Below are 27,859 nucleotides of genomic sequence, written 5' to 3' on the forward strand. Positions count from 1 at the left end.
GCTTGGGGAGGGGCCGTGATTTGCCCTCATGCCCGGCCTGGACCATCTGCAGAACCGTTAGACTTCTGTTTTTTTAGCCCCAGGTCCTAAGCATGCAGCTCCATGCCCGCTATTAATGTCTGACATCACGTGTGGCTTCCTCAGTGGCGGTTCTCGTGCCTGCTGCCTCGCCTGGGGGAAGAAATTGTAAGGGGCTTAGATGAGTCTGTTGCCGAATTGTACTTCCCAAGCGCTTAGTACAGCGCTCTGCACACAGTAAGCACTCAATAAATACAACTGAATGAATGAAAGAAGTCAACTCCTTCAAACCCCACGTCCAGGCAAAGCAGGCCCTCTGTCTTCCTGCAAAAGCCTGAGCTGAGGTGCAGTCATGCCCAGAGCAGGAGGGATCGGAAGTTAATGTGAACAGAGGGGAGGGAAGAGGGAAGGACTCGGTCTGAACTTGCTCCCCATATCAACACGGACAAAGCCTTCTCACCTTCCCTGTGAGGCCCGCTTGTTGTTCTGGCAAAACACCTTTAACTTTCCCCTTCTTTTGCTTTATCGCTTAGGAAAATGGACGAGTCAAGGGTGCCGAGTTCCAAGCCCATTTCCACCATTTAAAGATCAATTCCCGGTACCGAGCCAGCTTCAACACGGCCCGGTGGAAAAGGCACGGATCTGGGTTCTAATCCCGGGGACCGCCACTTGCCCGCCATGTGACCTTGGGCAAGTCGCTTAACCATCTCTGGGTCTCGGTCACCTCGTCGGTAAAATGGGGATTCACCACCTCTTCTCCCTCCTACAGAGACTGAGAGGCCCGGGGGGGACTCGGTGATCTGGTAATCCACCCCGGCGCTCAGTACAGTGCCTGGCAGGGAGTAAGCGCTCAGCGGATACCGTAAGACAGATGCGAAAAACAGATCTCTCACACCGCCTCTAAACAGCCCGACTCAGCCTGCGTGTTTTAATCGGTCAAGCTTCTGGGAAAATTAAAAAAAACACAAAAACAGCCTTTTTAATCATCGCGCCGTTACAACGGGAAAAAGGTACGAGACAGGACACACGGCATTTACACGTGACGGGGGTGGGGGCGGGACGGAAGCCCGCCGGGACGCCGGGGAGGGCGGGGGGGGGACGACCCCCGGTTCGGCCGGACCCCAAGGAGAGCGGGGCGGCCCCGGGGGCCGAGACGGAATCACCGGTCCCAGCCCACGATTTCGTACATCAGGGCCCTGAGATGCCTGGCCTCGTACGTGACGGTGTTCTTGCCGCCGTGGGGCTTCTCCGCTTCCAGGGGCTGCTCGATGACCGCCGGGACGTTCCGGCCGTAGATCTCGCAGTGCTCCAGAAACTGGAGGCAGTCTTGGACGACGCTGTCCCGCAGCATGATCATGTGTTTGGCCATGTTCTCCAGGAGGGAGAGGAAGCACCTCTTGGCGTAGTACCAGGTGTCGGTGCCCAGCTTCTTGTTATAGGGCTCCAGGCTCTTGATGACCCGGGAGATGCCGAAGTCGTAATTCCCCTTGGCGCAGTAGAGGGTCCCGATGACGAGGTTGACGATGCAGAGGTGGTAGATCTTCTTCTCCGGGTCGTCGTAGGCGAGCTGCTCCTCCTCCTTCTCGATCTTCCTCATGAGCTCCTCGGCCTCCTCGTTCTGGCTGGTCATGATGTAGGAGACGCAGAGGTTGGCCAGGACGACGGCGCTGACGTTGAGGATGTTGTCGTAGTGCTTCTTGACGATGGGCTCGTAGAAGCCGATGGCCTCCTTGTACTTGTTCTCCTGCACGAAGAGCACGTGGGCCACGTTCAGCTTCCAGACGTCGTGGTCGTTGCAGAACTCCACGGACTTGCGGAAGATCTTCTCCACCACGGGGTAGTTCTCCAGGTTCCAGTAGATCTTGGCCTGGGCCATGAGCACGGGGACGTAGCGCTCCAGGGTCTCGTCGTACTCGTCGACGGCCTTCTTCACGGCCTCGTCCCGGCGCTGGTGGCGGGCCTCCTGCACCCGCTTGGTCAGCTTGCGCAGCTGGTCGGTCAGCGAGCCGGCCAGCTCGTCCAGCTTGAGGAAGGCCTCCTCGGGGGCCGTCTGGCAGGTGAGGGTGGCGTCCAGGAAGTCGTAGAGGTAAGGGCTGAGGTGCCCGTAGGTGAGGTGGGCGTTCTCCGCCAGGACGTCGGCGGCCAGGTCGTAGTACTCGTACTTGCAGTAGAGGAGCAGCAGGTTGCCGAAGGTCTCGGGCGGGCAGGGGTTCTGCCGCAGCAGGAACTGCAGCTTCTCGAAGCCGTCGGTGGGCCTGGCGTCCATGTTCATCAGGGCCTGGTTGTGCAGGGTGACGGGGTCCAGCTCCTCCTCGGCCCGCGGGGGCATGTCGGTCAGGGCCTCCCGGGCCGCCTCGTGGTTGCGCAGCTGGAACTCGATGGCCGCCTTGAGGTTGAAGGCCTCCACCAGGGCCGTCCGGTGCAGCACCAGGGTGTTGCCCACGCTGCGCGCGTCGATGCCCTCGGTGGTCATGCCCACGCCCAGCTCCGGGTGCTGGCGGATGCCCCGCTCGATGATGTCGGCGATGTGCTTGAGGGCCGGGGCGTAGCGCCGCCCGCCGTAGTGGGCCAGGGCCAGGTTGTAGGCCAGGTCGGGCCGGTAGCCGGAGGCCTGCAGGGCGGCGGCGAACTTGGCCCCGGCCTCCTCGTGGCGGCCTTCCCGGTAGAGGAGGCAGCCCAGGTTGACCTGGCCGTCGGGCTCGCCGGAGGCCTCGGGGTCGGGGCCGTCGGGCGGGGAGGAGGCGCGGGAGGCCGAGGGGCGGCAGGAGGAGGCCGAGGCGGGCCGGGGGCCGGAGGCCCGCTCGGAGGGGGCGGCCTCGGGGGCTCCGGCCTCGCCGCCCAGCAGCCTTTCCACCAGGCTCTGGGCCCCGGCCAGGTCGCCCTCGCCGTACTTGATGGCGGCCCGCAGGCGCAGGGCCCGGGTGCGAAAGGCGGGGCTGTCGTGCAGCAGGAAGGCGGCGCGGGTGGCCTCGGGGTAGAGGCAGGCCTTGTAGAGGGCCTGGGCCCGGTACAGCCCGTACTGCTCCAGCTCCGGGTGCAGCTGGCCCAGCTGCTCGTAGCAGTCGGCCGCCAGCACGAACTCCTGCAGCCGGTAGTAGCAGAAGCCCAGCAGCGACAGGCCGGCCCGGCCCCGCGGGCCCCGGCCAGGGTCCCCGCCCAGCAGCTGCACCGCCTCGGCGTAGCGGCCGTCCCGGATCAGCCGGTAGGCCGCCGCCGTGAACTCCCCGTCGGGGACGACGGCCGCCGCCGCCATGGCCGCCTTCTTCCCCGCGGCCCGACGGGGACTACGGCTCCCGGCGGCCACCGCGGCCGCACGGACGGGGACTACGACTCCCGGCGGCCACCGCGGCCGCCGCGCCCCTGCGCCCCCCGGCGCCCGCCCCGCCGGCATTCTGGGAAATGTAGTCTTGGGACGGTGGGGGGGGGGCCCGCCCGGCTTCCTCCATGTTAACGGCGAGGGCGGCCGAGTCCATTTTAAGTGGCGGCTCTGCCGGCCGGTCCTTGCCGCCGTCCCTTCCCCCTCTCCTGATGATGATGTTGGTATTTGTTAAGCGCTTACTAGGTGCGGAGCACTGTTCTCAGCGCTGGGGGAGATCCAGGGTCATCAGGTGGTCCCTCGTGGGGCTCCCAGTCTTCATCCCCATTTGACAGATGAGGGAACGGGCACACAGAATGATGATGTTGGTATTTGTTAAGCGCTTACTAGGTGCCCAGCACTGTCCTAAGCGCTGGGGGGGACACAGGGGAATCAGGTGGTCCCACGTGGGGCTCCCAGTCTTCATCCCCATTTGACAGATGAGGGAACGGGCACGCAGAATGATAATGTTGGTATTTGTTAAGTGCTTACTAGGTGCCCAGCACTGTTCTCAGCGTTGGGGTGATACAGGGTCATCAGGTGGTCCCACGTGAGGCTCCCAGTCTTCATCCCCATTTGACAGATGAGGGAACGGGCACACAGAATGATGATGTTGGTATTTGTTAAGCGCTTACTAGGTGCGGAGCACTGTTCTCAGCACTGGGGGAGATACAGGGTCACCAGGTGGTCCCACGTGAGGCTCACAGTCTTCATCCCCATTTTACAGATGAGGGAACAGAGAAGTGAAGTGACTTGCCCACAGTCGCACAGCTGACAGGTGGCAGAGCCGGGATTCAAACCCATGACCTCTGGCTCCCAAGCCCGGGCTCTTTCCACTGAGCCACGCTGCTTCTCTAATCATCAGCCTCAGCTGACAATCCTCATCATCGTCTCACTTAAGCCCTTTCTATGTGCCGAGCACTGTCATAAGCACTGGGGAGAGACATGGGATAGTGAAGGTGGGCGGAGGCCCTGCCCCACCTGGGGAGCTCACACCCTCCATCCTCATTTAACAAGGGAGGGAATGGAGACTTGCCCCAGCTGACCGCAGACAAGTGACCGAGTCCGCATTAGAACCCACGACCTCTGACCCCCGAGCTCTTGCTGCCACTAGGCCCAGCTGCTTATTGGGCGCTTCCCGGGTGCAGAGCACTGAGCTGCACGCTTGGGAGAGCACGACTCCAACAGTAAGCGGACACGTGCCCTGCCCACGACGAGCTTACACTCTCGGGGATTTCACGCTCTGCCAGAATAAGCCCGCACCAGGCAGATGGCTCTTCGACTTCCAGACAGCAGGTCCCGGTAAGAAATGGTGGTTTGTTTTTGGTTTTGGTTTTTGCTTTTCTGGACTGTCACAATACCCTTCGGGTCCCAAGAGTTACGATTTGAATGGCTGAAACCGATTTCCCATTCGGCCCCCTAAATCATGCTGCTCTAGAGAAATGAACACCAAACTGTTATTCCGGTTCTTTTCCAACACCGGGCATTTTTATTTGAAAATCTCCCCCGCCACCCCACCCACCCAACAGATGTTAAGGTCTCACTGCAGTCTCTTAGAAATGTGGAGTACAAAGTTACGTATGAAATGGCCCGGCATTCCTAGACTGTACCCATTCCTTCCGCATGCCGGGGATCCACACAGAGGGAAGGAGTTCAGGAGACTTGAGTTGAAGGCAGATTTTTGTTCTTTTTTTGTGTGCTACGATAATACCCAGGAAGTCAATCAAGAAGGATGGCTCTTCTGAGTAATTCAACCCAGAGTAGGAATGGAGAAGGGAATTTTTGTAGGGAGGAGGCCAAACAGACAAGACCTAATTTGCTATTTCCAAGCCAGGCTGGATGTTTAGAGAAATCCAGGTGAATCTGGGCCGCTTGAAAAGCCAAGGCAAAACAGACGTCGTGGGCGTAAGGCACACACGAAGAAATGGATAGAGATAAATGAACAGCCCCAAATAACACATTTTCACGGCACATAACTTCATTTACTTAAAGTAAATATATTATCTACGTAGGAGTGCATGGGTCCGAAGACACACGCCTACACCAATAAACAGATTAGGACATATTTTCCATGCCGCTGTTAGATGCGATGCTAGATATGCGTAGGACATTCAAAATTAAATTAGAAAACCACCAACTCTTGAAAAGGTGGGGTGACTCAACACCGTGAGTTTGTAATCAGGTACCGTAGATTCAGTCGTTCATGATGCAAACCCGCGGTCTCTTGTTCCAGGCTATTTTATTTTTGTGGCACATAGTTCATCATTTATTTCCACCCACTTAGCCTGTGGCATTTCCGCGCTCTCCCTAACAGACTGGATCGTCATTGGGTTCTACCTTTCTTGATACGTCGGTTCTTAAAACACGCCACTGGGTAGGAGCAGGTGCCACAGGCCGTTTCTGATTCGCCATGCTATCTCAGTGCAGATGCTACAACTGGGAGCCTAAATTACCTAACAGTTTTGTTCCCTAAATGATACTGAATTATAATATATAACAATAAGTGCGGTATATGTTAAGCGCTAACTATGTGCCAAGCACTGAACTAAGCACCAGGGTAGATACCAGGCAATCAGATCGGACCCAATCCCCGTCCCACTCGGGGCTCACAGTCTGACATCTTGGGAGAATGGGTATTTGATCCCCATTTTACTTGGGGTTTTAATGAATCTTCATTTTAATTTAGGCTCCCAGTTTTTTGAAGGGGTTTTTTGTTGTTGTTGATGTTAAAGCAATCCAAATAGATGTGGTGCTCACAACTTTCATGAAGCCTTTTGTAATGTTTTCATCTAAATAGTTTTTTGTTGACATTTTAAGCCTTCCTGAGAGGCTTTCCCTGTAAAGAAATTGTCCTCCAGAGATACAGAGGAGGAAAAATTGCCTTCTCCACTGTGAACTCCACAGCAGAGTCAGCCCAATCGGTCTCTTATCTGGTGTCAAAGCAAGTGAAAACTTCACTGTCCAATCAACTTTGTACTATAGTTTAAACGCCAAAGGAAATAAGCATTCAAGGACTCCCTAGAGTATTGTTATGTTTTTGATGGTATTTGTTAAGCACTTACTATGTGCCAGACACTCTACTAAGCCCTGGGGTAGGTACAAAATAATCCAGTTGGACACAGTCCCAGTTCCACAAGGTGTTCAGAGTATTAATGCCCATTTTACAGATGAGGTAACTGAGGCACAGAGAAGTTAAGTGACTTGCTGAAGAACACAGAGCAGACACATGGTGGAGCTGGGATTAGAACCCAGGTCCTTCTGACTCCTGGATCCAGGCTCTATCCACCAGGCCACTCTGTGATTTACCTCAACGAAACCCAAAAGTGATCTTTAACTTGACACTGCCTCTCTCCGTAAGCAGAATGCCTAGGTCTACCGAGACTCAGCGCTCATCTGTTTGACTTGGATTTACTTCCTAAATTTAGCCTTCTAAATTCTACATTATCACCGAGAGTTGGTGGTTTCCCAAATAAAAAAAAACACAAAAAAAACTTAGGCCTTCCCCCAGAGTGGTCCTTGGGTGTAGTCGGTGATCAGGATTGCACACACTTTCAGTCCCTTTTTCAAAAGACCTGCCAAAACATTTAGTCTGACAATAAATTGGGTGAAGACGGTGAAAGATTCTAAAGTATACCCAGTAGGACAGGCTGGCGGTTTGGCTTTTTAAATTCATCCTTCCCTTGCTAGGTGGAGATGTGATAGAGAAGAGGGAAAGAAAAGTCAAAAGCCAGGTACGTAGCTACAAGGGCCAAGAGGCAGTCAGATCAGTATGGAGCTAAGTGAAGGCAAAACCGCATGTTGGGTGGCCCGTTAATGCCTTTTCAACTCTCATGGACTCACAGGTCGCCACCAGTCCCGTTAGATTATGCAAGCACACTGCAGGTCACTATTTTACCCCGGGCTCAGCTGAGGGAGCCTTTCATTTTTGAAATCGCAGAACAAACCCAACGGCTGCCACTCTTAAAATGAACCGCTGGAAATTTGGCGGACCACCCCTCCACATTTGAAAAAAGAAAAAAAAATCCAGAGTCCCGAAGAGACCGAAAGATCATTATGTTCGCCCCCCCCCCACCCCAACCCAGACAAAATATAGGAAAGCTTTAAGGTTCCCTTAATCGTTCGTGCTGGAGACTTGAAGATTTCAGCGTTTGATCCTGGGTCACTGAGGCTGGGGGGGGGGACCCGTTCCACTCCATTTCTACCACTGTACGGCCATGAAGGAGCAGAGCACCTCGACGTTAGTCAGCAGTTCCTGAATTCCGACCCACAATGGGAGAGATACCGCGAGACAGGAGAAATGGATGGGGGCAATTACCAACCGCCACTTGATTGATGGTTGACATAGCCGGGCCCCCGCTGGATGGCAGGTTGCAATGGTGTTGAACTCCCCCTGCTACCAGTGGACGTTGCTATTGGCAACCGGGCAGCGAAGCCAAGAGAGAGGAGAGGGAAACTCAACCTGGGTGGGAGCTGTTGGGTTTGAGCTATAAATTATGTTTCACTTAGCAATTTGCAATATCAACAGTCAAGATCGCTTCGGCACGCGGAGCTGCCTGCAGTAGCCGGATAAACCCCGGGTCTGTTTCTAGGGTAGCGCACCACCCCCCGACCCTCGTTCGATAGACGTGCCTCAGGTGTCTCCTTGCGCTGGCCTACCCCGTCCTCCTTATTCGCTGAGGGTGAGGGGTCTAGACTCGGGTTCATCTCTGCCTCCCATAATGGTTTTTCAGTTCCCTTTTGTGATGTAAAAAGGCGGCATCACGGACCGAGCTCATGGACACTTCCCGTGGCTCCGAGAGCTGCCACCATCTAATCGTCCTTCCAGCCTGGGTGGGGGGGAGGGTCTCTCACTTCCCTGTCCCTGTCGGCTCCACCCTGGAATGGGGTGAGGCGACCCTGCGGAAGCCATTTTCCTACAGAGCCGTGTCGGTTTGGAGAACTAGCATAATAAAAGCCATAAATCTGGACAGCCATCTCTCGCCTCCTGTTCTGCTGCAGTTTCCTCCCTCACGTTTTCTGCTATGACTTCCCTCAACTTCCCCGGGGAGCAGCTGAAAATGGTCCCTGGCAGTGCCATTGTCCGGGGACTTCTGCGTCGCCCTGATTTGCTCCTTTATTTCTCCCCTCCCTCAGACCCTCGGGACTTACGTTCGTATCCGCAATTTAGTTATATTAATGCCGGTCTCCCACTCTAGACCTGTAACTCACTGTGGGTAGGGAAAGAGTCTACCAATTCTGTTATATTGTTATATCATACTCTCCCAAGTGCTCAGCACCATACTCTGCACACAGCAAGCGCTCGATAAATATGACTGATGGATTGATAGGGCTCCATCACATCTTTCTCCTTAACACCGGCCCCCGCTCCCCACAAACAATTGCTCTTCCTCAGCACCTCTTTTTGAATTTTCAGATAAGCAAACATTACACACTCCTCTCACCTTCAAGGGTCGAAGGGTCATCATCTTTTCTTTATCCTATCTACCTTTTGGGGACGACCTGCCTGTCCCCCACTGGTTATCCTCCTTCTACCAGTGTATGCCATGCCCTTTGACGTGTCCTTCCGTCTCTGCTGGGAAAACATTTCCCCCAGTTACAAAACCCATTCGTAGTCAATCCGGGTGGCGAACCTGAGAGCTATAGATTTCCCTTCCTTTCCTCCTTTAATTAAAGTCCATTAATCCTTTCCCCCCGGGGGCACTCAGAAGTGATTGAGGGCCCCAAATCACCTCTGCACTGCCTTTACTTTTATACACATCTTCCCCGGCCAAGGCAGATTTGCTGCATTCTTACTTTGGATTTCTTTGGGGGAAATCTTGGACATATTTTCAGATAAAGTTCATTTCTGTTAAAACGTAGAGACTCTGAAGGGCAATTGCAAGGGCCCCGATCAGTTGCTAAGGTGTCTCGCTGTAAAAAAAAAAATATTTTTGAAGAATGCAAAGCGGGCTCCTTGGGATGTGGCCGATGATCACGGTGATGGCAGCACAAACGCGGGCCTACTTCGGCTCGTAAACGGTGAAATGGTAAGGCAATGAGGGTGGCCCGCACCTTTCCTTTTCTTCCTCGGTTCCCGGAAGGGGTAGTTCCCGACGTGATTGCTTTTTGTAATCGCCCCAAGGAATGGGCAGTCCTCCTGGATGCTCTCGAGGGGCAGTCGAGGATTTGTCCTTCCCCGGCCACAGCGGATAAGCAAGAGCCCCACGTGAAGTGCTCTGGGGGGCTCCGGGTCCTCGCCTGACCCCCGACCTTTCGGTTCCAGGTTCCCAATCAAGGCTAAATGGGAAGACCGTTTCCTGTCACCCACAGGACCCACCCCCGCCCCCAGCTCACTGGTGGTTGCTTGTAAAAAGGGATGACATGGCTCAGCCCACAGCCCCCTTCCCGATCACCTCTGGCTCCCCATGGCAGCTGAGCCGGTCAGGTTTAATTTATGTCTGCAGCAGGACCGGGGACGCTGGGAGAGGAGGAAGAAGGGGAGGAAGGGGCTTGGGTAAGCAGCTGTTTCAGGTGCATTTCTTCCCATTTGCTTCTGTTGGCTGCCACGGAATCCAGCATTGGCTTCAGTTTCCCATTCACCTTCACCAGCGCCTATAGAGACACACAAGAGGAAGGTGATCGGTAGAGTATTGGATGCAGTCTCCGGCAGGGACGACGGATAGTCACGGGACTGAAAACTCATGCCGAAGGAACAGAACTGATCATTAAAGCCCACCTTGCCCTTAAAACTTGGGAAAATAAAGTATGATCCGTGGAAGTATTTCAAAACAGATTTACGGTGGCTTTACGCATCGGGGTAGCTGAAATTTTGTTGAATTGGGGTCTGTTTTACGGCTTGCTGTGAAGCCAAAGATTTGTGGCTTATTGTTTTTCTGAGATTGAAAGGTTCCCCCAAAGCTAGGAGCGGGTGATCAATAAGTGAGTAGTATTCATCTAGTGCTTACTGTGGGCAGAGCACTCAGCGTGGCTCAGTGGAAAGACCACAGGCTTTAGAGTCAGAGGTCATGAGTTCGAATCCCAGCTCTGCCACTTGTCAGCTGTGTGACTGTGGGCAAGTCACTTCACTTCTCTGTGCCTCAGTTACCTCATCTGTAAAATGGGGATTAAGACTTTGAGCCCCACGTGGGACAACCTGATTCCCCTGTGTCTACCCCAGCGCTTTGAACAGTGCTCTGCACATAGTAAGCGCTTAACAAATACCAATATTATTATTACTGGACACTTGGGAGAGTACAGTAGAGTTAGTAGACACGATCCTTGACTGTGGCTGAGACAACTGAACATGAAAACTGTATTGTACTCTCCCAAGCATTTAGTACAGGGCTCTGTACCCACTGTGTGCTCAATAAATGCAACTGATTGATTGATCAGAGGCTACATCCCACTGGCTGTGGGGTCTAATATTATTGACAGATCCCGTGAGACTAAATCTGGTCAACCGAGGTTGAAAGCGAGAGATGATGCATCAACGCGAGACTATAAATGAAAAGCAGATTGAAAACAACCCCTCGCTGCCCCTGGCACCACAGCAGAAACAGTGTGGCTTAGTGGCAAGAGCACAGGCTTGGGAGTCAGAGGATGTGGGTTCTGATCCTGGCTTTGCCACTTGTCTGCTGTGTGACCTTGGGTAAGTCACTTAACTTCTCTGCGCCTCAGTGACCGCATCTGTAAAATGGGGATTAAGACTGTGAGCCCCACATGGGACAACCTGATTACCTTGTGCCTACCCCAGCTCTCAGAACAGTGCTTGGCACATAGTAAGTGCTTAACAAATACCATTATTATTATCATTATTAGAGCAGCCTAATTGCCAGCAGAGGGGCAAGAGGGGGCCAATAACCCAGCAGTCCTCTCCTCTGTCTCTTGCTTGTCAACATATTGAGAAGCAACATGGCCTAGTGGAAGAAGCATGGGGTTGGAGGTCAGAGGATGTGGGTTCTAATCCTGCCTCTGGCATTTGTCGGCTGTGTGACCTTGGGCAAGTCACTTTACTTCTCTGTGCCTCAGTTACCTCTTGGGGTAACTTGGGGACTGAGACTGTGAGCCCTATGTGGGACGGGGGCTGTGTTCAACCTGATTAACTTGTATCTACCCCAGTTCTTGGCACATAGTAAACGCTTAACACGTACCATAATTATTATATTGGCACACGCTAAGAGATGGGGGTGAGGAAAACCAGAGATCTCCTTAAATCAGATCTCGCTTCCCTGTTCACTTTATGAATAGCCCTTCTACAAAGTCTTCCTGACAGTCTTAGCCCTGGATTTCCGAAGCCCAGTCGAGGCAACGAGATTACCACCTGGGCTTTCAAACTGAAGTTCATTAAGAAGGACTGGCTGAGATCTAGTGGTTCTGCTCCCTGCTTCTCGTTTCTTCTCCCTCTGCTGACTCTACCCTTCCTGTGGCGAGGGGGAGCCGTATGCGGGTTGGCTGGAAATCCGAGTTGGAAATTTGAAGGAAACGGCTGGAAGCCGCAAAAGCAGTGGGAGCAATAGCAGCAGCTGTGGAAGAACAGCAAGCGGGGGGCGGGGAGGAACATCGCGGAGTGGGGAGCCCAGTGAAACCGGAGCAGGAAGATGAAGGCAGACGCAGGGGGTGGGCCTCCTTTTGCTCTTTCCTTCACCAGCTGCGGTTGTGGGTATATGGGTTTCTGCAGCCCCTCTCATTTCTCTCTCTCTCAGTCCCTCTTTACTGCCTTTCAGTCTGTCTGTCAGACCTCACCCACCCACGGATTGCCCTTAGAAGCTCCAGCCCCTGCCTACCTTGCACTCCAGAAAATATAGTCGATGTATTTCCCTCCGTGGTTTGGAATGAGGAGGTCTCTTTATGAGGACAAATTCAGTCATGTGGGAGTTTGCAAACTCTCAGGCAAAACAATCCCTCCAGTTTGGGCCATTTGCCATTTTGAAACAGTGTTGAAGGGCCCCGGCAGGCGGGACCACCCGCCGCCTTGAAGATCTCTGGTCCCCTTGGGCGTCTGTCCTGATTCTTTCTGACGGTGGCAGAGGCCCGTGGGGCTGGTCCTGAGGCAGCCTCGAGTCCGGACGGCAGCCCGCACGACAGAGTAACCCAGTGGAAAGAGCCCGGGCCTGGGAGTCGGAAGATTTGGGTTCTAATCCCTGCTCTGCCGCTCGACCGCTGTGCGACCTCAGGCAAGTCGCTTAACTTCAGTCTACTCATTTGTCAAATGGGGTTCGATACCCGTCTTCCCACCTGCTTAGGTAGGGAACCCCCACATGGGACATTGGCTGTGTTGAACCTATCTCGAATCTACTCCAGTGCTTAGTTCAGTGCTTGACACGTAGTAAGCACTTAACAAATGCTATTATTATTATTATCACTGCTATTATGGAAACTGCAATAGTGAATTGAAGAGTGAAATAGACTCCCCCTACCCTCTTCACTGTCCCCAACAGAAGATGAAAAAGTCCACATCATCAAAGGGGGAATGCACAGAGTTTTTTCCTCACAGAGCAAAGAGATGCGATTGTCCATAAGTGCCCTGACAATCCTATTGTGAAAACCACCCCAGCTCATTTTCTTAATGCGGTAATCAAAAATTCCAGGTATTTCAATGAGCCTGACTTCCCAAAGAACATTTTCTTCTCCCTCTGCCGAGCGCTTTGGTCCCAACATTAACGTAATGTTAAAACTGACATTGCCGTATTTATTCTAGTTTGGCTCAGCCTCCTCTTCGTTCTGATAGAGTCTTTTAATTAAACCTGCTAGTATAATTCCTATGGAAATTAGTGTTTCGTTCCGTTTACAGCTTCAAAAGCATTTCGCCAGGACTTTTTTTTTTATCCCAAGAGCACAAATAGGAATTTTTTTTCTGCCTGAAATGTAATTAAAAACTCATTTGATTACTATATTTCTGGCTCTGTTTTGCTTATTAAATTTCTGTAATCAATTTTCTTTTATGAAGCTTCTGGGAAATTATCTCAAAAGCAACACATTTTTCTCCTTCCTGGCAAGTTTCTAAACATTTACTGAATTACGTTCATTGCACCTGCCCACAGTTCAAATTAATCCACCAATTTATTCCTAAAGCCATTTTTGTTTCTTTGGCTATACTGTTTTCCTGGCTCTTTGTCCTTCAGTTTGCTTTCTCTTTGGCTGAAGGAAAATCTCCAGCTACACTCTGTTTTCTCTTTTTCCTTTCAGTTAGGTCCACCAGAAGCAGAGAATCGACTCCAGTGGGTATCTCTGGGAGACTTTTTTTCACGGTTATAATTTTGCCTCTACTCTGTATCAGACCTGAAGAATTTGCTGCCTCAGAAAACTACTGAGGCAAAGGACCAATCGTGTAGCCATGACAAAGAGCAAAGGCAATTGAAGCTTGGCCTGTTGGACAGAGCACAGGCCTGGGAGACAGAAAGACCTGGGTTCTTATCCCAGCTCTGCCATTTGTCCGCTGTGTGACTTTGGGCAAGCCACCTAACTTCTCTGTGTCTCAGTTACCTCATCTAAAATGGGGACTAAGACGGTGATCCCCAAGTGGGACATGGACTGGATCCAACCTGATTAGCTCACATCTACTCCAGCACTTAGTACAGTGCCTGGCACATAGTAAGCACTCAACAAAAACAGTTTAAAAAAGGCATAAGGGCTGCCAGCTTCTCTGCTTCGAAGATTGTTACTGATTACCTTGAGACACCAAACAGAAGCAACGCTAATCTGCTCTAGGGTAAGAGATGACTAAGGCACAGTAGGAGGAAGACATGGTTTCCGCAGAAAAAAATTCCATGTTTTGGGAAGGGGCCGCACCACATTCTGACTGGCCGGCTATTCCTGGAGCTCTAGACTTCCTTTACACTTGCCTCTCCCCTTTGGTGGGAATTCCTCCTGAGCCTGAATTGTGATCCTGCCCCACTTCCTCCCTCTCTGGACCTCCTGAGGAGCAGAACAGCTTGTGGGACCTCCTTCCTGCTGCCATCTCTTGTCCCTCGCAACTAGGTCCAATGCAGGCTCCCACTGCAGGGTCCCTGGATGGGTCTGGAATGGACCTGGGCACTTCCCCGGCCTTAGGAACTACGTGGGTGGTTGGGAGGGTGGTGGTCGTCTCACCCTGCCTGTGTGTGGGCCTAACCCATCCATGATCACCCACCTCTGGGCACAAGACAGAGAATCAGGCTCAACACTTCCCCTTTCTTGGTGTTCTTCAGGTGGTATGTTGGATTTTAGCTGTCAATTCTAATTGACACTGAGGCCTATTCCAAAATCCCAGTGCAAAAGACAGGCCTGGTGATCCCTGGGTGAGTTTCCTTCCCTAAGGAAGGTGGCTTTGGTAGTGAGAGACGAAGAGGCCACCAGGGAAATAAATCAAGGATCCCTCTCTTAGCTGTCTATGTGGAATCAGTCAGAGTGATTCCAGTTCCCCTTGAGATGGCGGTCCATGTGTTGGCTCCCTGAGACAGGAACTTGCCTTAGGCTTTCCATTTGGACATTGTTGTTTTTTCTGGTACTTGTTAAGTCCCTACTATGGCTCGAGCACTGATCTAAGCAATGGGATAGATACAAATCTCTCAGGCTGGACGCAGTCCCTGTCCCACATGGGGCTCACAGTCTAAGTAGGAGAGAGACCAGGAATTGAATCCCCATTTTACAGATGAGGAAACTGAGGACCAGAGAAATTAAGTGACCTACCCAAGGTCACACAGCAGGCAAGTGGAGGAGTGTGGATTAGAACCGAGGTCCTCTGATTCTCAGGCCCATGCTTTATACTCTAGGTCACCCTGGGATGTTTGAACAGAGATACCGCTCCTGCTAAATTCCCCAGGTTCTGCCCAAGACAGTGCACTCAGTGTTTAGTTACGAGGTCCCCTGAGCCTCTCCGACAACTCTCTTTCCTTTATAAGGCGATTGTCATTAAGAGGCTCTCTCCAAAGCATTGTTGCCAACTTTTTATTTTGAGTGTGGGAGTGTTGAAGGGACAGAGATTTGAGAGGAAGGGGAGATGAGGAAAGGACAGACTTCCAAGAGCTAATAGGCCAAGGAAGCCACCATTTGGGGTCTTTTCAATCGTGACTGGAAATTCTCAGGTCTAACTTGGGATGAACAAGTTTGAGCATCCAGCTCATAAAGTTTGGGGGATGCAGTGGGTGGGTATCTACGATCAAGAGCCCCACGTCCAGAACTGGACTTAGCGTCTAGCATGCCGGCAGTGGCGGGGGAACATCTGCTTCCAACCAAACAACAGTTCCCTCAAAACAGAGCACTCTCTTTGCAAACTACCACATGTAATCAACACCGAGATTGCAGTGGGCTCGATTTTTGCTCTCAGCTAAGTGCTGCAGTCATGACTCAGGGCTGCCTCTTGGCCCAGGGCTCTGCTGACATGATGGATGATGCTGAAGAAAAAACAAGCAAGTAAACAAAGAGGGAAGCCAAGTTCATTAGAGACACAGGATGAGGCTGTGTCTAAAGAACCCTTTCCCCGCTCCACCAGATACATTATTCCTTTAAAGTTGAAAAAAACCCCATCTGGGGGGTGGCTGATGCCATCCAGAGGAGAACACGGTCTCCGATCGGAAATGTGCTGATTTGGCATCTTTTGACAGATGCAATGGGAGCCAGCTTAGCTCTTCTGTCACTGAATTATCTCTCCAGTTCTTCCAGGAACAGGAACCCAGCTTTACCAGGAAAATAACCAGAGGAAAGGGCTGATTGTATTTCTAAAATTGGATAAAGCCAGAGCAGCGACTGGATGTTCCGTTCCAAACAACCACTCCCGTGAGAGGGCACAGCGGTGTTTCATTTTCAGCAGTGGCCTGCACACCGGCCAATCAGGGCCAGCCTGTGATGGAAATAACCACCTTTCCTCTCTTGGCACCAGTGGAGGACAGAGAAGTTCAAATGGACCTTCAAGGCTGGACCCACGTGAGTCCGTTCCGGTTGGACGTAGGGCTGATGTGTTTGTCATTGCAATGTCGGACAATCAGTCAATCACTTATGTTTGTTGAGCACTTCCCGTGCGCAGGGCACTGTACTGTGCGGTTGGAAGAGTACAGTGTAATAGATTTCATTCATTCAATCGTATTTATTGAGCGCTGACTGCATGCAAAGCACTGTACTAAGTGCTTGATTTGGTAGACATATTTTGGAATCTGCCTCCTGGTTTCTCTATCTTCCTGAAGGTGCAGCTCAAGAAGCAGCCCCCTTTTTACTGTCCCCTCCACAACAGTTTACAGTACTCCACCTCATCCGGATGGTGACCCTCAGCTCATCTAATAATAATAATGATAATAATGTTGGTATTCGTTAAGCCCTGACTATGTGCCAAGCACTGTTCTAAGCGCTAGGATAGACACCAGGTAATCGGGTTGACTCAGGTGGGGCTCACAGTCTTCATCCCCATTCGACAGATGAGGTGACTGAGGTACAGAGAAAATAAGTGACTCGCCCAAGGTCACACAGCAGACAAGTGGCAGAGCCGTGATTAGAACCCATGACCTCTGACTCCCAAGCCCGTGCTCTTTCAACTGAGCCACACTGCTTCTCCATCTGCTTATCTGTCTATCATCTACCTACTATCTATTATTCTAGCTATCTAGTGACTCAGTCCTTATGTACACATTATATCGATTAGCGGTTGAAACTGTGTTTTTCCTCCAGCTCCCACTGTAGGTCTACAGTAATTATAATTGTGGTACTTGATAAGTGCTTACCTTGTGTCAAGCACTGGGCTAAACGCTGGGGTTGATACCAGTACAATCAGATTTGATCCGGTTCCTGTCCCACAAGGAACTCACATGCAAGAGAGAGCAGGATCGGGTATTTAATCCTCATTTTATGGGTGACGAAATCAAGGCCCAGAGGACCTAAGTGACTTGCTCAAGGTTATAAATAAGGCAAGTGGTGGATCCAGGATTCAAACCTAAGTCTCCTGACCCCTTAATCCTCTGCTCTTTTCAGTAAGCCACATCAAAAAGAGTAGACAAATTACAGTCATACAGTATGGATGCTGCTCCATGTTAAAGGTCTTTCCTGGAAAAAGGTTCTTCCAAATGGCCTGCTGCATTTTACTGTTGTTTTTTAAATGTATCGATCTGGGATAGTCTTTGAAAGCCAGGCTATTCTTACAGATTCATCGGCAAACTCATAGACATCCCCCTGCTTTCCCACTACATTGCCAGCTCCTCAAGAGCAGGGACTGCATGCCATACTTCTGAGGTACTCTCCCACGGGCCTAGTACAGTGCCCTCCATGCAGGAGGTCAATCAATCAACCAATGGTATTTTTTGAGTGCCTACTATGTGCAGAGCACTGTCCTAAGCGCTTGGGGGATTACAGTACAACAGAATTAGCAGACATCTTCCTAGCCCCTAATGAGTTTACAGTTGAGGAGACTGAAGCACAGAGAAATTAGGGGACTTGCCCAAAGTACTACAGCAGGAAGGGGGGTGGTGTGGGGATTAGAATCCAGTTCTCTGGACTTCCAGTCCCATGCTGTTTTCACTAGGCAACCCAGTTTCTTGCTGCTTCAGGGAATTCTGGGAGTTCGTGATGCCAAGGGGCAGGGTGCTGGAAGGTTGGGTTGGCAGGGGATGTGGTAGGTATGGGCCAGCAATAGTAATAATAACAATAATGATAACGATAGTAGCGGTTAAGTGCCTTCTATCAATCAATCGATCGATGGCATTTATTGTGAGCTTACTATGAGCGGAGCAGTCCACTGAGCGTTTGGGAGAGTAAAAGGCAACAGAATTAGCAGACGTGTTCCCCGCCCATAACGGACTTTCTGTGTGGCAAAAGTAACTAAGCACTCTGGCGGAGACAAGACAATCCCATCTTTTCATTAATGAGAACAGCTCCTAGGTTCCGTGGTCTGTTGGGCTTTCAGAACTCACGGGTGGCTAATCAATCACTTTTATCTTGCAGCCGGCTTCTGACTCGGAAGTAACGGCTACCGACCCAGAAGCCACAGGCTTTGATGAATGGCATTTCAAACACGTGGTGGTCGGCTGAAATTCCGCTACTTGAAACGGAGCCCCTACCATCTAGCCCTACACGACTTCCCACCCAGCTCAGATTTTCCCTGACGTGAACTAGTCCTGCTGACATTTAGGGGTCTTGAAAGGCAAAGGAGAGACACTGCAGGAGCGAAATTCAATCATATGCTTCACCAGCTGGTAAAAGGGACTGCAGGCGGTGCCTCTTCCAGATTTGGTTTTCAGATGAAGAGCCAGAGGCCATTTCTAGTCAGTCAGTCAGTCAATTGTATTTATTGAATGCTTGCTGTGTGCAGAGCACTGTACTAAGTGCTTGGGAGAATACAATATACCAATAAACAGACACATTCCCTGCCCACAGGGAGCTCACAGTCTTGACGGGAAGACAGGTGTTAATAGAAATAAATTACAGATATAATAAATTACAGATTTCTAAAAGATTCCTAATTGGAGTCTTTCTGTATAGGTTTTGTGTCCCACTTCGGGGCTGCCTTTTCTACCTCATTTACTGACTTTTCATTCCATTTCCCTGGATCTTGTCAGCATCCTGGCTTGGCTTGTTGCCCTTCTAAGCATTTTCCTAATTACAGAGTTCTAAAAGACTCTTAATTTTGGGATGTGGCCTTGGAACTTTCTGCTAAATTACTAGTATTGTTATCGCTTAAAAATGAAGTTTATGGTCACAACCTGACCAGAAACCCCATTAGAACTTATCGATGAGCATCTATGTTAGAGTAGATATTTCATATTAGTGGGGCTGGGGAACATTTTAAGGCAACGGATGCTCTGATCTAACACTGTTTCCCATGGATGGCAGGATTTTGCACTGGTATAGTAAACTGTGGGACAACCACTGCATGAGCCATCTATTTATAATGAAGGGAAACTCAAGACCTTAAGCAAAAATGAGGACCTATCTCATAAAAGCCTAAGAGATTTGGTGGTTTCCGTAATCCAAATGCATTTTTCTATACTGTACTTGACTCACCTGATGGAAACTGACTGCCTCACTCCCTCTCAACTTTTCCATTGCTCAGCAATCAATGCCCCCCTCCCTGGTCATTAAATAGGTTTTGAAAAACTCTTCAATCCGTATCAATCTCATATCCTTATTTCGTTCCTCAAATTTACCCTCAGCTGGGATTTCAGCAGGCAACTGTGATTCTGTTGTGTTCAACACTTATTTGAAATGTTTCATCCATCATCATTTCTAGGACTATTCTGGTGCAATGTAGCTTGCTCTTTGTCTTTCTTAAAAACTGAATGGCTGTTAAATTATCCATTTATCTTCTTTCAGATTTCCCGTACAGGTTCCGGGTCTCTCTCAGGGGCTGTCTTTTCTACCTTATTTGCTGACTTTTCATTCTATTTCCCCTGATCTTGGCAGCAACTTGGCTCATCTTGTTGCCCTTCTAAGCATTCTCCTTCATTAGTTCTCTTTTCTCCTTGAGTGGAAATTGTGCTGCTCCCCAGGTGGATACACCTTGTTTTATCCTTAGGTGAAATGGGCAAAACTTGGAACTTTTCACTGTCTACTCACTGCCTTGAAACTGTCTCCAGTCAGCTCAGTGAGACCTAGCATGTTGTTTGCGGGCAGAAGACCAAGTCTCTTCCTTTCTCGGAAGCCCGCAACTCTGGAGTTACCTGTAACCCTAGCTCACTGTGGGCAGGGGATTCGTCTACTGCCTCTGCTATATTGTACTCTCCCAAGCACTTAGTACAGTGCTCTGCACCCAGTAAGCACTCAACAAATACGACTGATTGATGAGTTAACTCTTCTCTGTCTTTTAACTCTCACAATCGACCTTTTTGAAAATTCTGCCAGTCCTACCTGGATAACACAGTCTAGACTATGAGATCTTTCTAAACTGTAAGCTACTTGTGGGCAGGGATCAAGTCTAGCAACTCTAGTGTATTGTATTCTCCCAAGCGCTTACTAGGGACTGTCTCTATCTGTTACCGATTTGTACATTCCAAGCGGTTAGTACAGTGCTCTGCACATAGTAAGCGCTCAATAAATACTATTGAATGAATTGAATGAATAAAATGGTGATCTTTTCTCCCAGGCCATATCTGCCGAACTATCACTTTTGTGCTACCTCCAGTCAAACAGTGAGAGTTTAGTGTGTGCAGAACACTCTATGAGGTACTTTGGAGAGTACAATAAGTTGAGAGACTTGATCCCTGCCCTCAAGAAGCTTACATTCCAGTGGTGGAGAAAGGCAGAAAAATAAATTACAGATAGGGGAAGGAACAGAATATGAAGATATGTGCGTTGAGTATGGAGAGGGTAGGGAAGGAATATCAGTATGCTTAGCGGGACCCAAGTGAATACAATCCTCTAGGCTGTCATCTCCTCCAAGGGCAGGGATTATGTTTATTTACTCTATTTTACTCTAGTATGTGCTCATATATGCTAAGCCTGCCTGGGAGCCATGCCTCAGAGTTAGGATATGTGAATTCTAACCTTTGCTCGGCTACCTGCCTGCCGTGACCTTGGGCAAGTCATTTAACTGCTCTGTGCCTCAGTTTCCTCATACCTGAGTACCTGATATTCAGCCACCTTCAGCTCCCCAGTGCTTATGACGTGTCCATAATTTATTCTTTTACATCGTCTCCCTATTTAGACTGTAAGCTCACTGTGAGAGGGGAACGTATCTACCAACTCTGTTATATTGTACTCTCTCAAGTGCTTAGCAGAGTGCTGTGCACACAGTAAGTGATCAATACATACAATTGATTAATTGATTGATCTTTAAAATAGGGATTCAACACCTGTTCTCCCATCTACTTAGATCATGAGCCCCATGTGGAAACAGGGACTGTCTCTGACCTGATTATCAGAGCTTAGTACAGTCCTTGGCAGGTAGTAAGTGCTTAAATGTTTCAATTATTATTATTATTATTACTTCGATGAAAGAATTAGAGAAAGGAAAGGACTTTGTTAAAAACCGAAATAATCGCTGTGCCCCAACCCAAGAAAATTTCCCAGTCCCTTTGTAAATAGATTTACTGCACTTCACTGCACCGCTGAGGTTTCAAATGTGCTGAGGTTTAAGCTGGGAAAAGAAATAATGAAAGCAAAACTCAGTTTGGAATTCAGAGGAGTCTCTCAGTGTGGTACGGTGGCATCAGGGTTTTCTGTTTACCCCTAAGGCTGGTGATGCCCTGACTTCAAGGTTTGATGGTGTCGTTGTTGGTTTTCTTTTTGTTCTTTTTTTAAAAAAAGCTGTTGAGCAGCAGGCTAATGGATGTTCAGCAGGGGGCAAAGACAGCAGAACACAGAGGCATCTGATGGGAATGGATTCCTTAGAGATATCCTGCTAGGGCAAAGCTAACCCACTAAGGGCTTCAACCTTGGTGCTGAGAGGATTTTCTGCCCTCTCTGTCTTCTCCCGCTCTCTCCGCTTGAAATGCTGTCCCAAAAAACCTCTTGGCTTCTGTATTACCACTTTCTTTTCTTTTTTGAAACTCACAAGACATATACGCACAAGTCATTCTCTGGAAAACACCATATCATTTCCACTTTATCTGCCACAGATAAAGTGCCACAGATGGAAGCGGTAAAAGACAGCATGCTCCACCATTTAATGATATCAAGTGCCACAATTATTATTTAGCTCTTACTATGAGCCAAGCTAAGCACAGGGGTAGACAATCAATCGATCATATTTATTGAGCACTGTCTGCCGAGCACTGTACTAAGCACTTGGAAAGTACAATATAACAGAGTTGTTAGACTTGCACCCACAATAAACTTATAGTCTAGAGTTGAGTTTACAGTCCAGAGGAGAGAAGTAGACACAAGATAAATAAGGTCACACACAGTTTGTGAGCTCCATGTGGAATAGGGATCAATGGGGAAGGAGAACAGGTATCCCTGATTTTCAGATGAGGAAACAGAGGCACAGGGGATCAAACAGTGGTGTTTATCAATCAGTGGTATTTATTGAGCACTCACTGCATTTGGAATACTGAACTAAGTGCTTAAAGTTAAGTGATTTGCCCAAGGTCACAAAATTGGCATACGGTGGGCCGAGGATTAAAACGCAGGTCACCTGACGTCTAATCCTGTGGTCTTTCCATTAAGCCACTATGCCGCCTCATTTTGAAGGTGATACTACTTGCTTGAAGGTGTGGTCTTCTTTTTTTCTTTAAAGGGATTTGCTAAGTGATTACTATGTAGCAGGCACTGTACTAAGTGCTGGGATAGATACAAGCTAATGGGGTTGGACGCAGCCCCTGTCCCACAAAGGCCTCACGGTCTTAATACCCATATTATAGATAAGGTACTGGAGGCACAGAGAAGTGAAGTGACTTGCCCACGGTCACACAGCATACAAGTGGCCAGAGCTGGGATTAGAACCCAGGTCCTCTGACTCCCAGGCCCGTGTTCTGACAACTAGACCATGCTGCTTCTCATTATTTGGGGCAACTGCTTTAGTTAGGTTCTTACTGTCGAATGTGATTTCCATTCAGAGGAGATAAGATTCTCATCCTACAGAAGAAATCCTGACAGGTACGAATCTGATCCTCCGAAAAAACTGGCATAAGCATATTCCATTCTCTACACTTGTTATATGAGAGGAAAATTTTGTGGACAGGAAATATCATGCTTCATTAAATTCAGGGCTCTGGTTATTTTAGGTTTAAGTTTGAGGACCTTAGTATTACCAGAGGAGTTGTTAAATATAATTGGTGTTTAGAGGGAGCTGAAAACCAAATATTTCTAAAGCAGTCATGCATACCAGAAGTTAGGAACACTATTCCATTCAAATCCATCTGTATATATATATATATCAATTTATATTAGCTAGTCACATTATTTGGTAAACCTTCAGAGTAAGCAGGCTCAGATGCTTCCTATAGAGTTAGGTCCAACATATAATGTATTTGCACCTTGTTTCTTGGAAGAAATAAACATCTCTGGGATATTTGCAATGGAGGAAAATGATTCACCAGGACTGGATGTCATGAAAAGATAGGGAGCCTGGAATTCCCTCTCTTGAGATCTCAAAGTATTTTCCACAAATGCATCTTGATGATGAAGGCAAAAATATACTGCTGCAGCCTTGATGAACCAAAAAATTAATCAGCCCACAGAAAAAAATTATCAACTTGCCTTCCCCCACAGCTTAAACTGCCTATGCTCTACAGATGGGAAAAATGGGAAAAAAAAATGAATAATTCATTGGGTTTCCCGCCAGTGTATACAGGTGAAAGTGAGTAGTGCCAAGAAATCATCTTAACTGTGTAAGCAGGCATTGCTGCAAACTAAAATACCGTATTCCCAACTTAACTGCGGCAGGTTTATTGGGTTGTAGATTTTTAATACGAGGGAGCAGGGAGAGGAAAAGTGTCTATATCCAGGACTTATTTTACCCCATGTGGGTGCAAATTCTGAAATAGTGTTCTGCATTCTACTGGCACTTATATGTATATATAGTGCTCTTTGTAGCTGAAAATAACATCGCTGATGGTGAAGCTCATGGGTATGAGTGGCTGATGAAGTCTCAGCCGCACAGCAATAATGAGAAGCAGCGTGGCCCAGTGGATAGAGCACGGGCCTGGGAGTCAGAAGGACCTGAGTTCTAATCCTGGCTCTGCCAACTGCTTACCGTGTGACCTTGGGCAAGTCACTTTATTTCTCTGTGTTTCAGTTTCCTCCACTGTAAAAAGGGGATCCCTGTTCTGCCTCCTACTTAGAGCATGAGCCCCATGTGGGACAGGGACTGTGTCTGACTTATTTCACTTGTCCCTACCCCAGTGCTTAGAACAGTGTTTGACACATAGTAAGCACTTAACAAATGCCATAAAAACAAAACAGCAGCCCAGAGAAGAACCTCGGTGGGTGGAGTGTTGGCTGCTGCTGTGGTCTTAGTTTCATGACCCTTTTGAAGCTCCTGCTTGAAAAAAGCTCTTTTCTAAAAGGGGGAGGCCATGGTCCTGCCCTACCCCAGCGTTTAGTGTACTGCCTGGCACATAGTAAGCGCTCAACAAATACCAAGGAAGAATAAATGGGCTGGACCTGTGTCAGCATACTTTTAGGGCAGACAGGGCCACCGTACGTTACTGTCATCCGGTCTCCCAGCATGTTCTCCTCCCTGTGAAGCTTGTCTGCTAACCATGCTAGCAGAATGACTTCATTCCAGGATGTGGTAGTTTGGTAGTTTCTAATCCAGGTACTGATGCTACAGATGGACCTGGTCAAGAAGTTGTATTATGTGTCCTTTGTGATGAGCTCATGTCTCAACTCTAGAGAAAGTTGGAGAGAAATCCAACTCTTGAAGGCCTTCAAATGGGACTGAAGCCTCTGCTACACTGCTACCGTGCTCTGTGAGGCAGTCTCCCTTAGGCTGCGTTGGCCTACCTTGGTTTATGTTTTGGATTTTCTTGAGAGCTGTTGCGTCTTTGGGAACAGAAGTAGGGGATGGCATTCAATTCCTTTGTTTTTTTAAATGGTATCTGTTAAGCGCTTACTGTGTGCCAGACACTGTCCTGAGCGCTGGGGTGGAAACAAGATAATCGAGTTGGACACAGTCCCAGTCTCACATTGGGTTCACAGTCTTAATCCCCATTTTACAGATGAGATAACTGAGGCATGGAAAAGTTAAGTGACTTGCCCAAGGTCACAGAGCCATGAAGTGATGGAGCTGGAATGGGAACCCAAGTCCCTCTGACTCCCAGGCTCATTTTACAGCTAAACTAAGGTACAGAGGTGAGGGGTTGAGGCTGGTGAGAGGTGGTGGTTGACCCCCGCTGCGAGGCAGTTAGTGTAAAGAGAGAAAGAGACCAGAACCAGATCCTTGAAACACGGTCAGGGGGAGGAAGAGAGGAAGGACACTTAGCACTTAATTTCCAAAGAAACCTGAAAACAACTTAAATTTTCAGAAAGTCTCTGTACTAGATTGAAAATTATGGAACATATTAGCTATAAAGACCTTAGATAACAATATGGTACTTTTTTTTTACACGGAAGGCTCAGTGTGAGAAATGAATAGCTTTTGCTCTTAGCATCATGTACAGAGAGTAGATCACAAGCAATCTTGGAAGCCATAAGATAAACCACTCATTAAAACAGAGTGGGTCTAAATTCAAAGCTTGGTTTCCTTATAAAAAGAAATTAATAGTAAAGTAAGTGAACATATTGTAAGACATCAGAGCAGATTGCCATAAAATGGCCTCTGTTTCTCATACAAACTGCAAAGACGACAATTCCTTGTTTGTAACTTAGGTCAGTTACACGGTACACATATTTTGTGCTTAGAACAGTGCCGGCGCTTAGAACAGTGCCTGGCACATAGTAGGCACTTAACAAATACCATCATTATCATTATTATTATTATTTTGCCCCTTGCCCCTTCTCAAAGGAGCTGATTTTTGACCATCAGTCCACTCGGATCTTTTCTGAGAGTGGCCAGAGTACTGCAATTAAAGTCTAACTCCTTTCCACCCAGAATGCACTGTCTGCAAAGCATTCAGAGTTAGAGATCTGGGTACAAATGAGACTTTCAGGAAAAATCTAAGAAATAATGATATTTTCTTGGCCCAACTCCAGCCACCCCTCCCTCACCCCCTGCCCCCCGGCTAGATGATGTATTGTCGTACTTTTCTTGAAGAGATCAGACCGGCATTCTTTGACCCTCTGACTCTCCAAAGTCAAAATTACCTGATACAGAGGCATGCAGATACTATCAATCCATTCCAGTTGCAACCTTGGTAGTTCATCTTTTCTGTTGCGATCAAAAATAGCCTGGAATGAGGAAGAAAAAAAAGAACCAGTGCTTTATTACACTGGGGTATTTTACAGATGCTTCATCTAACGCTTTGCGGCGATGATCCAATTTTTACAAACCGAACACTTCACAAATCACAATCAATCTTTACGCATGCTTCCTATTCCTTTATCTCAGATGAGAAATAAACTATTTATTTTCACCTCTTTCCATGAGATTTATAAGCTAAATTTATCGGAGCTTTATAGCATCCGATTCCTTGGGGCCAAATTCTTTCCCGAGATACAGACATGTAGCTCCTGCTGAAATCAATTCTTCAGGTCAATGGGAATAGCATCCAAGTGCCTAGGGAAGGTGATCTGGGCTTTCAGGCCAAGGAAACAGGGTCGGTTTAGGGTTTTGTTCTGGGTGGAGGTGGGCTGAGGAAGAAATCTAAATAGAGGGGGAGTCCATTCTGCACATCAAAAAGCAAACTAGAGAAAGCTCTGGTTGCGAGAACACAGACGAGTAGAAACATGAATGAGGAAAGCCGGGACGCAATCCGGTTTAGGTGCCATGGCTTCACCCTCACCAGCCTGAGAATGTAATTACGTTTTAGGAGTTAAATTTAGTTTTACTCCTTCAGCCTCTCTTCTGTCTTTCCTCTAATACCTTTCCAGCTTTCCCCATACTCGCTGAGACTTTTGGGAGTAGAATTCAATACGAACGGACATAGACCGTTTCCCAGATGAACTTACAGAAGGGGTGAGTTTGAGTTCGGCTCTTTCTCGGTCTCCTTGTTCAAAGAACTCACTGGTTACCAGTTCAGCCACCTGCAACGTATTCCCGATTTGTCATTAGCTATGCTCATTCTCTGGAAGCAACGGGAGCTACTGGAGCTTTGACGAACCTTAAATGTACTGGTTATTAACTCAAATCAGCCCTTTTCAAACACATGTACCGAACCATGTATCCTCAGGAAGCAATGTGGCCTAGAGGATAAAGCATGGGCCTGGACGTCAGAGGACCTAGGTTCTAATCCTGGCTCTCCCAGTTGCTTGCTGTTGTGATCTTGGGCTAGTCACTTCACTTCTCTGTGCCTCAGTCTCTCCAACTGTTAAATGTGGATTCAATAACTGTTCTCCCTCCTATTTGAACTACGAGCCCCATTTAGGATAGGGACTGTGTCTGACCTGATTAACTTGTAGCTACCCCAGCACTTATAATGGTGCTTGACACATAGTAAGTGCTTAACAAATACCTTAATTGTAATTATGTGGTTGAGAGGGTCACCATACAAAGAAACAGCATTACTGTTCTTCAGAATCATTCATGATGGTTTTTGAGACTACCTCTAAGAAACAGAATGCTTTGGTATATTCCTAAAGTTTCAAACTTCCCTGGGGTGTTATAGGTTAGGCACTCTTTCCATTAAGACATGGTGCTTCTCTGAAGAAATGAAGCCAATGATAATAATTAGGTCAGTTTTAATTCTATATGATTTTTCTTCACCAGACTTTATCTTTCAGTACTCAACATAAACTGCAACTGGTGCAAGTTATTGAACAGAAAAGCCTTGAGGGTGTCTTTGGGGGAAATCAATCATTCAGGGGTATTTACTGAGTTCTTCCTATGTGCAGACCACTGCGCTGAGCAGTTGGGAGAGTACACTATAACAGAGTTAGCAGACATGGTGCTCCATATAGTCAGCCCTCTCCAGTCTGTAATGCTGTTTTAGTCAGTCAGCAATATTTATTGATCATTCCCTGACTGACGAGCACTGTTCAGTCAGTTGACAGGACTTATTGAGCACCACTTGG

The 27,859-nt window shown here is 48.6% G+C and overlaps 2 protein-coding genes across 5 annotated transcripts in view; both read right to left on the bottom strand.

The window, feature by feature from the left end:
- Nucleotides 1-917: 917 nt before the first annotated feature.
- TTC30B (tetratricopeptide repeat domain 30B) lies at nt 918-3,301 on the bottom strand. Its single transcript, XM_039913122.1, has one exon. The coding sequence runs from the start codon at nt 3,269-3,271 to the stop codon at nt 1,178-1,180; it is 2,094 nt and encodes a 697-aa protein (XP_039769056.1). The 5' UTR covers nt 3,272-3,301; the 3' UTR covers nt 918-1,177.
- A 6,477-nt stretch (nt 3,302-9,778) lies between these two features.
- PDE11A (phosphodiesterase 11A) overlaps nt 9,779-27,859 on the bottom strand; it is a 98,314-nt gene continuing 80,233 nt past the window's right edge. For all 4 annotated transcript variants that reach the window (XM_007671281.3, XM_007671280.3, XM_029072583.2 and 1 more), the window contains exons 17-19: nt 26,798-26,872; nt 25,994-26,077; nt 9,779-9,964 (exon numbers count right to left, since the gene is read on the bottom strand). In XM_007671281.3, coding sequence (XP_007669471.1) covers nt 9,800-9,964; nt 25,994-26,077; nt 26,798-26,872 — 324 coding nt within the window. In that variant the 3' untranslated portion in view covers nt 9,779-9,799. The remainder of the gene's footprint in view (nt 9,965-25,993; nt 26,078-26,797; nt 26,873-27,859) is intronic.

Source organism: Ornithorhynchus anatinus, chromosome 9 (assembly GCF_004115215.2).
Source record: "Ornithorhynchus anatinus isolate Pmale09 chromosome 9, mOrnAna1.pri.v4, whole genome shotgun sequence".
Classification (NCBI taxonomy): Eukaryota; Metazoa; Chordata; class Mammalia; order Monotremata; family Ornithorhynchidae; genus Ornithorhynchus; species Ornithorhynchus anatinus.

Coding starts and splice junctions, on each gene's coding strand:
- TTC30B (XM_039913122.1), bottom strand. CDS start 3,271: ATGGCGGCGGCGGCCGTCGTCCCCGACGGGGAGTTCACGGCGGCGGCC.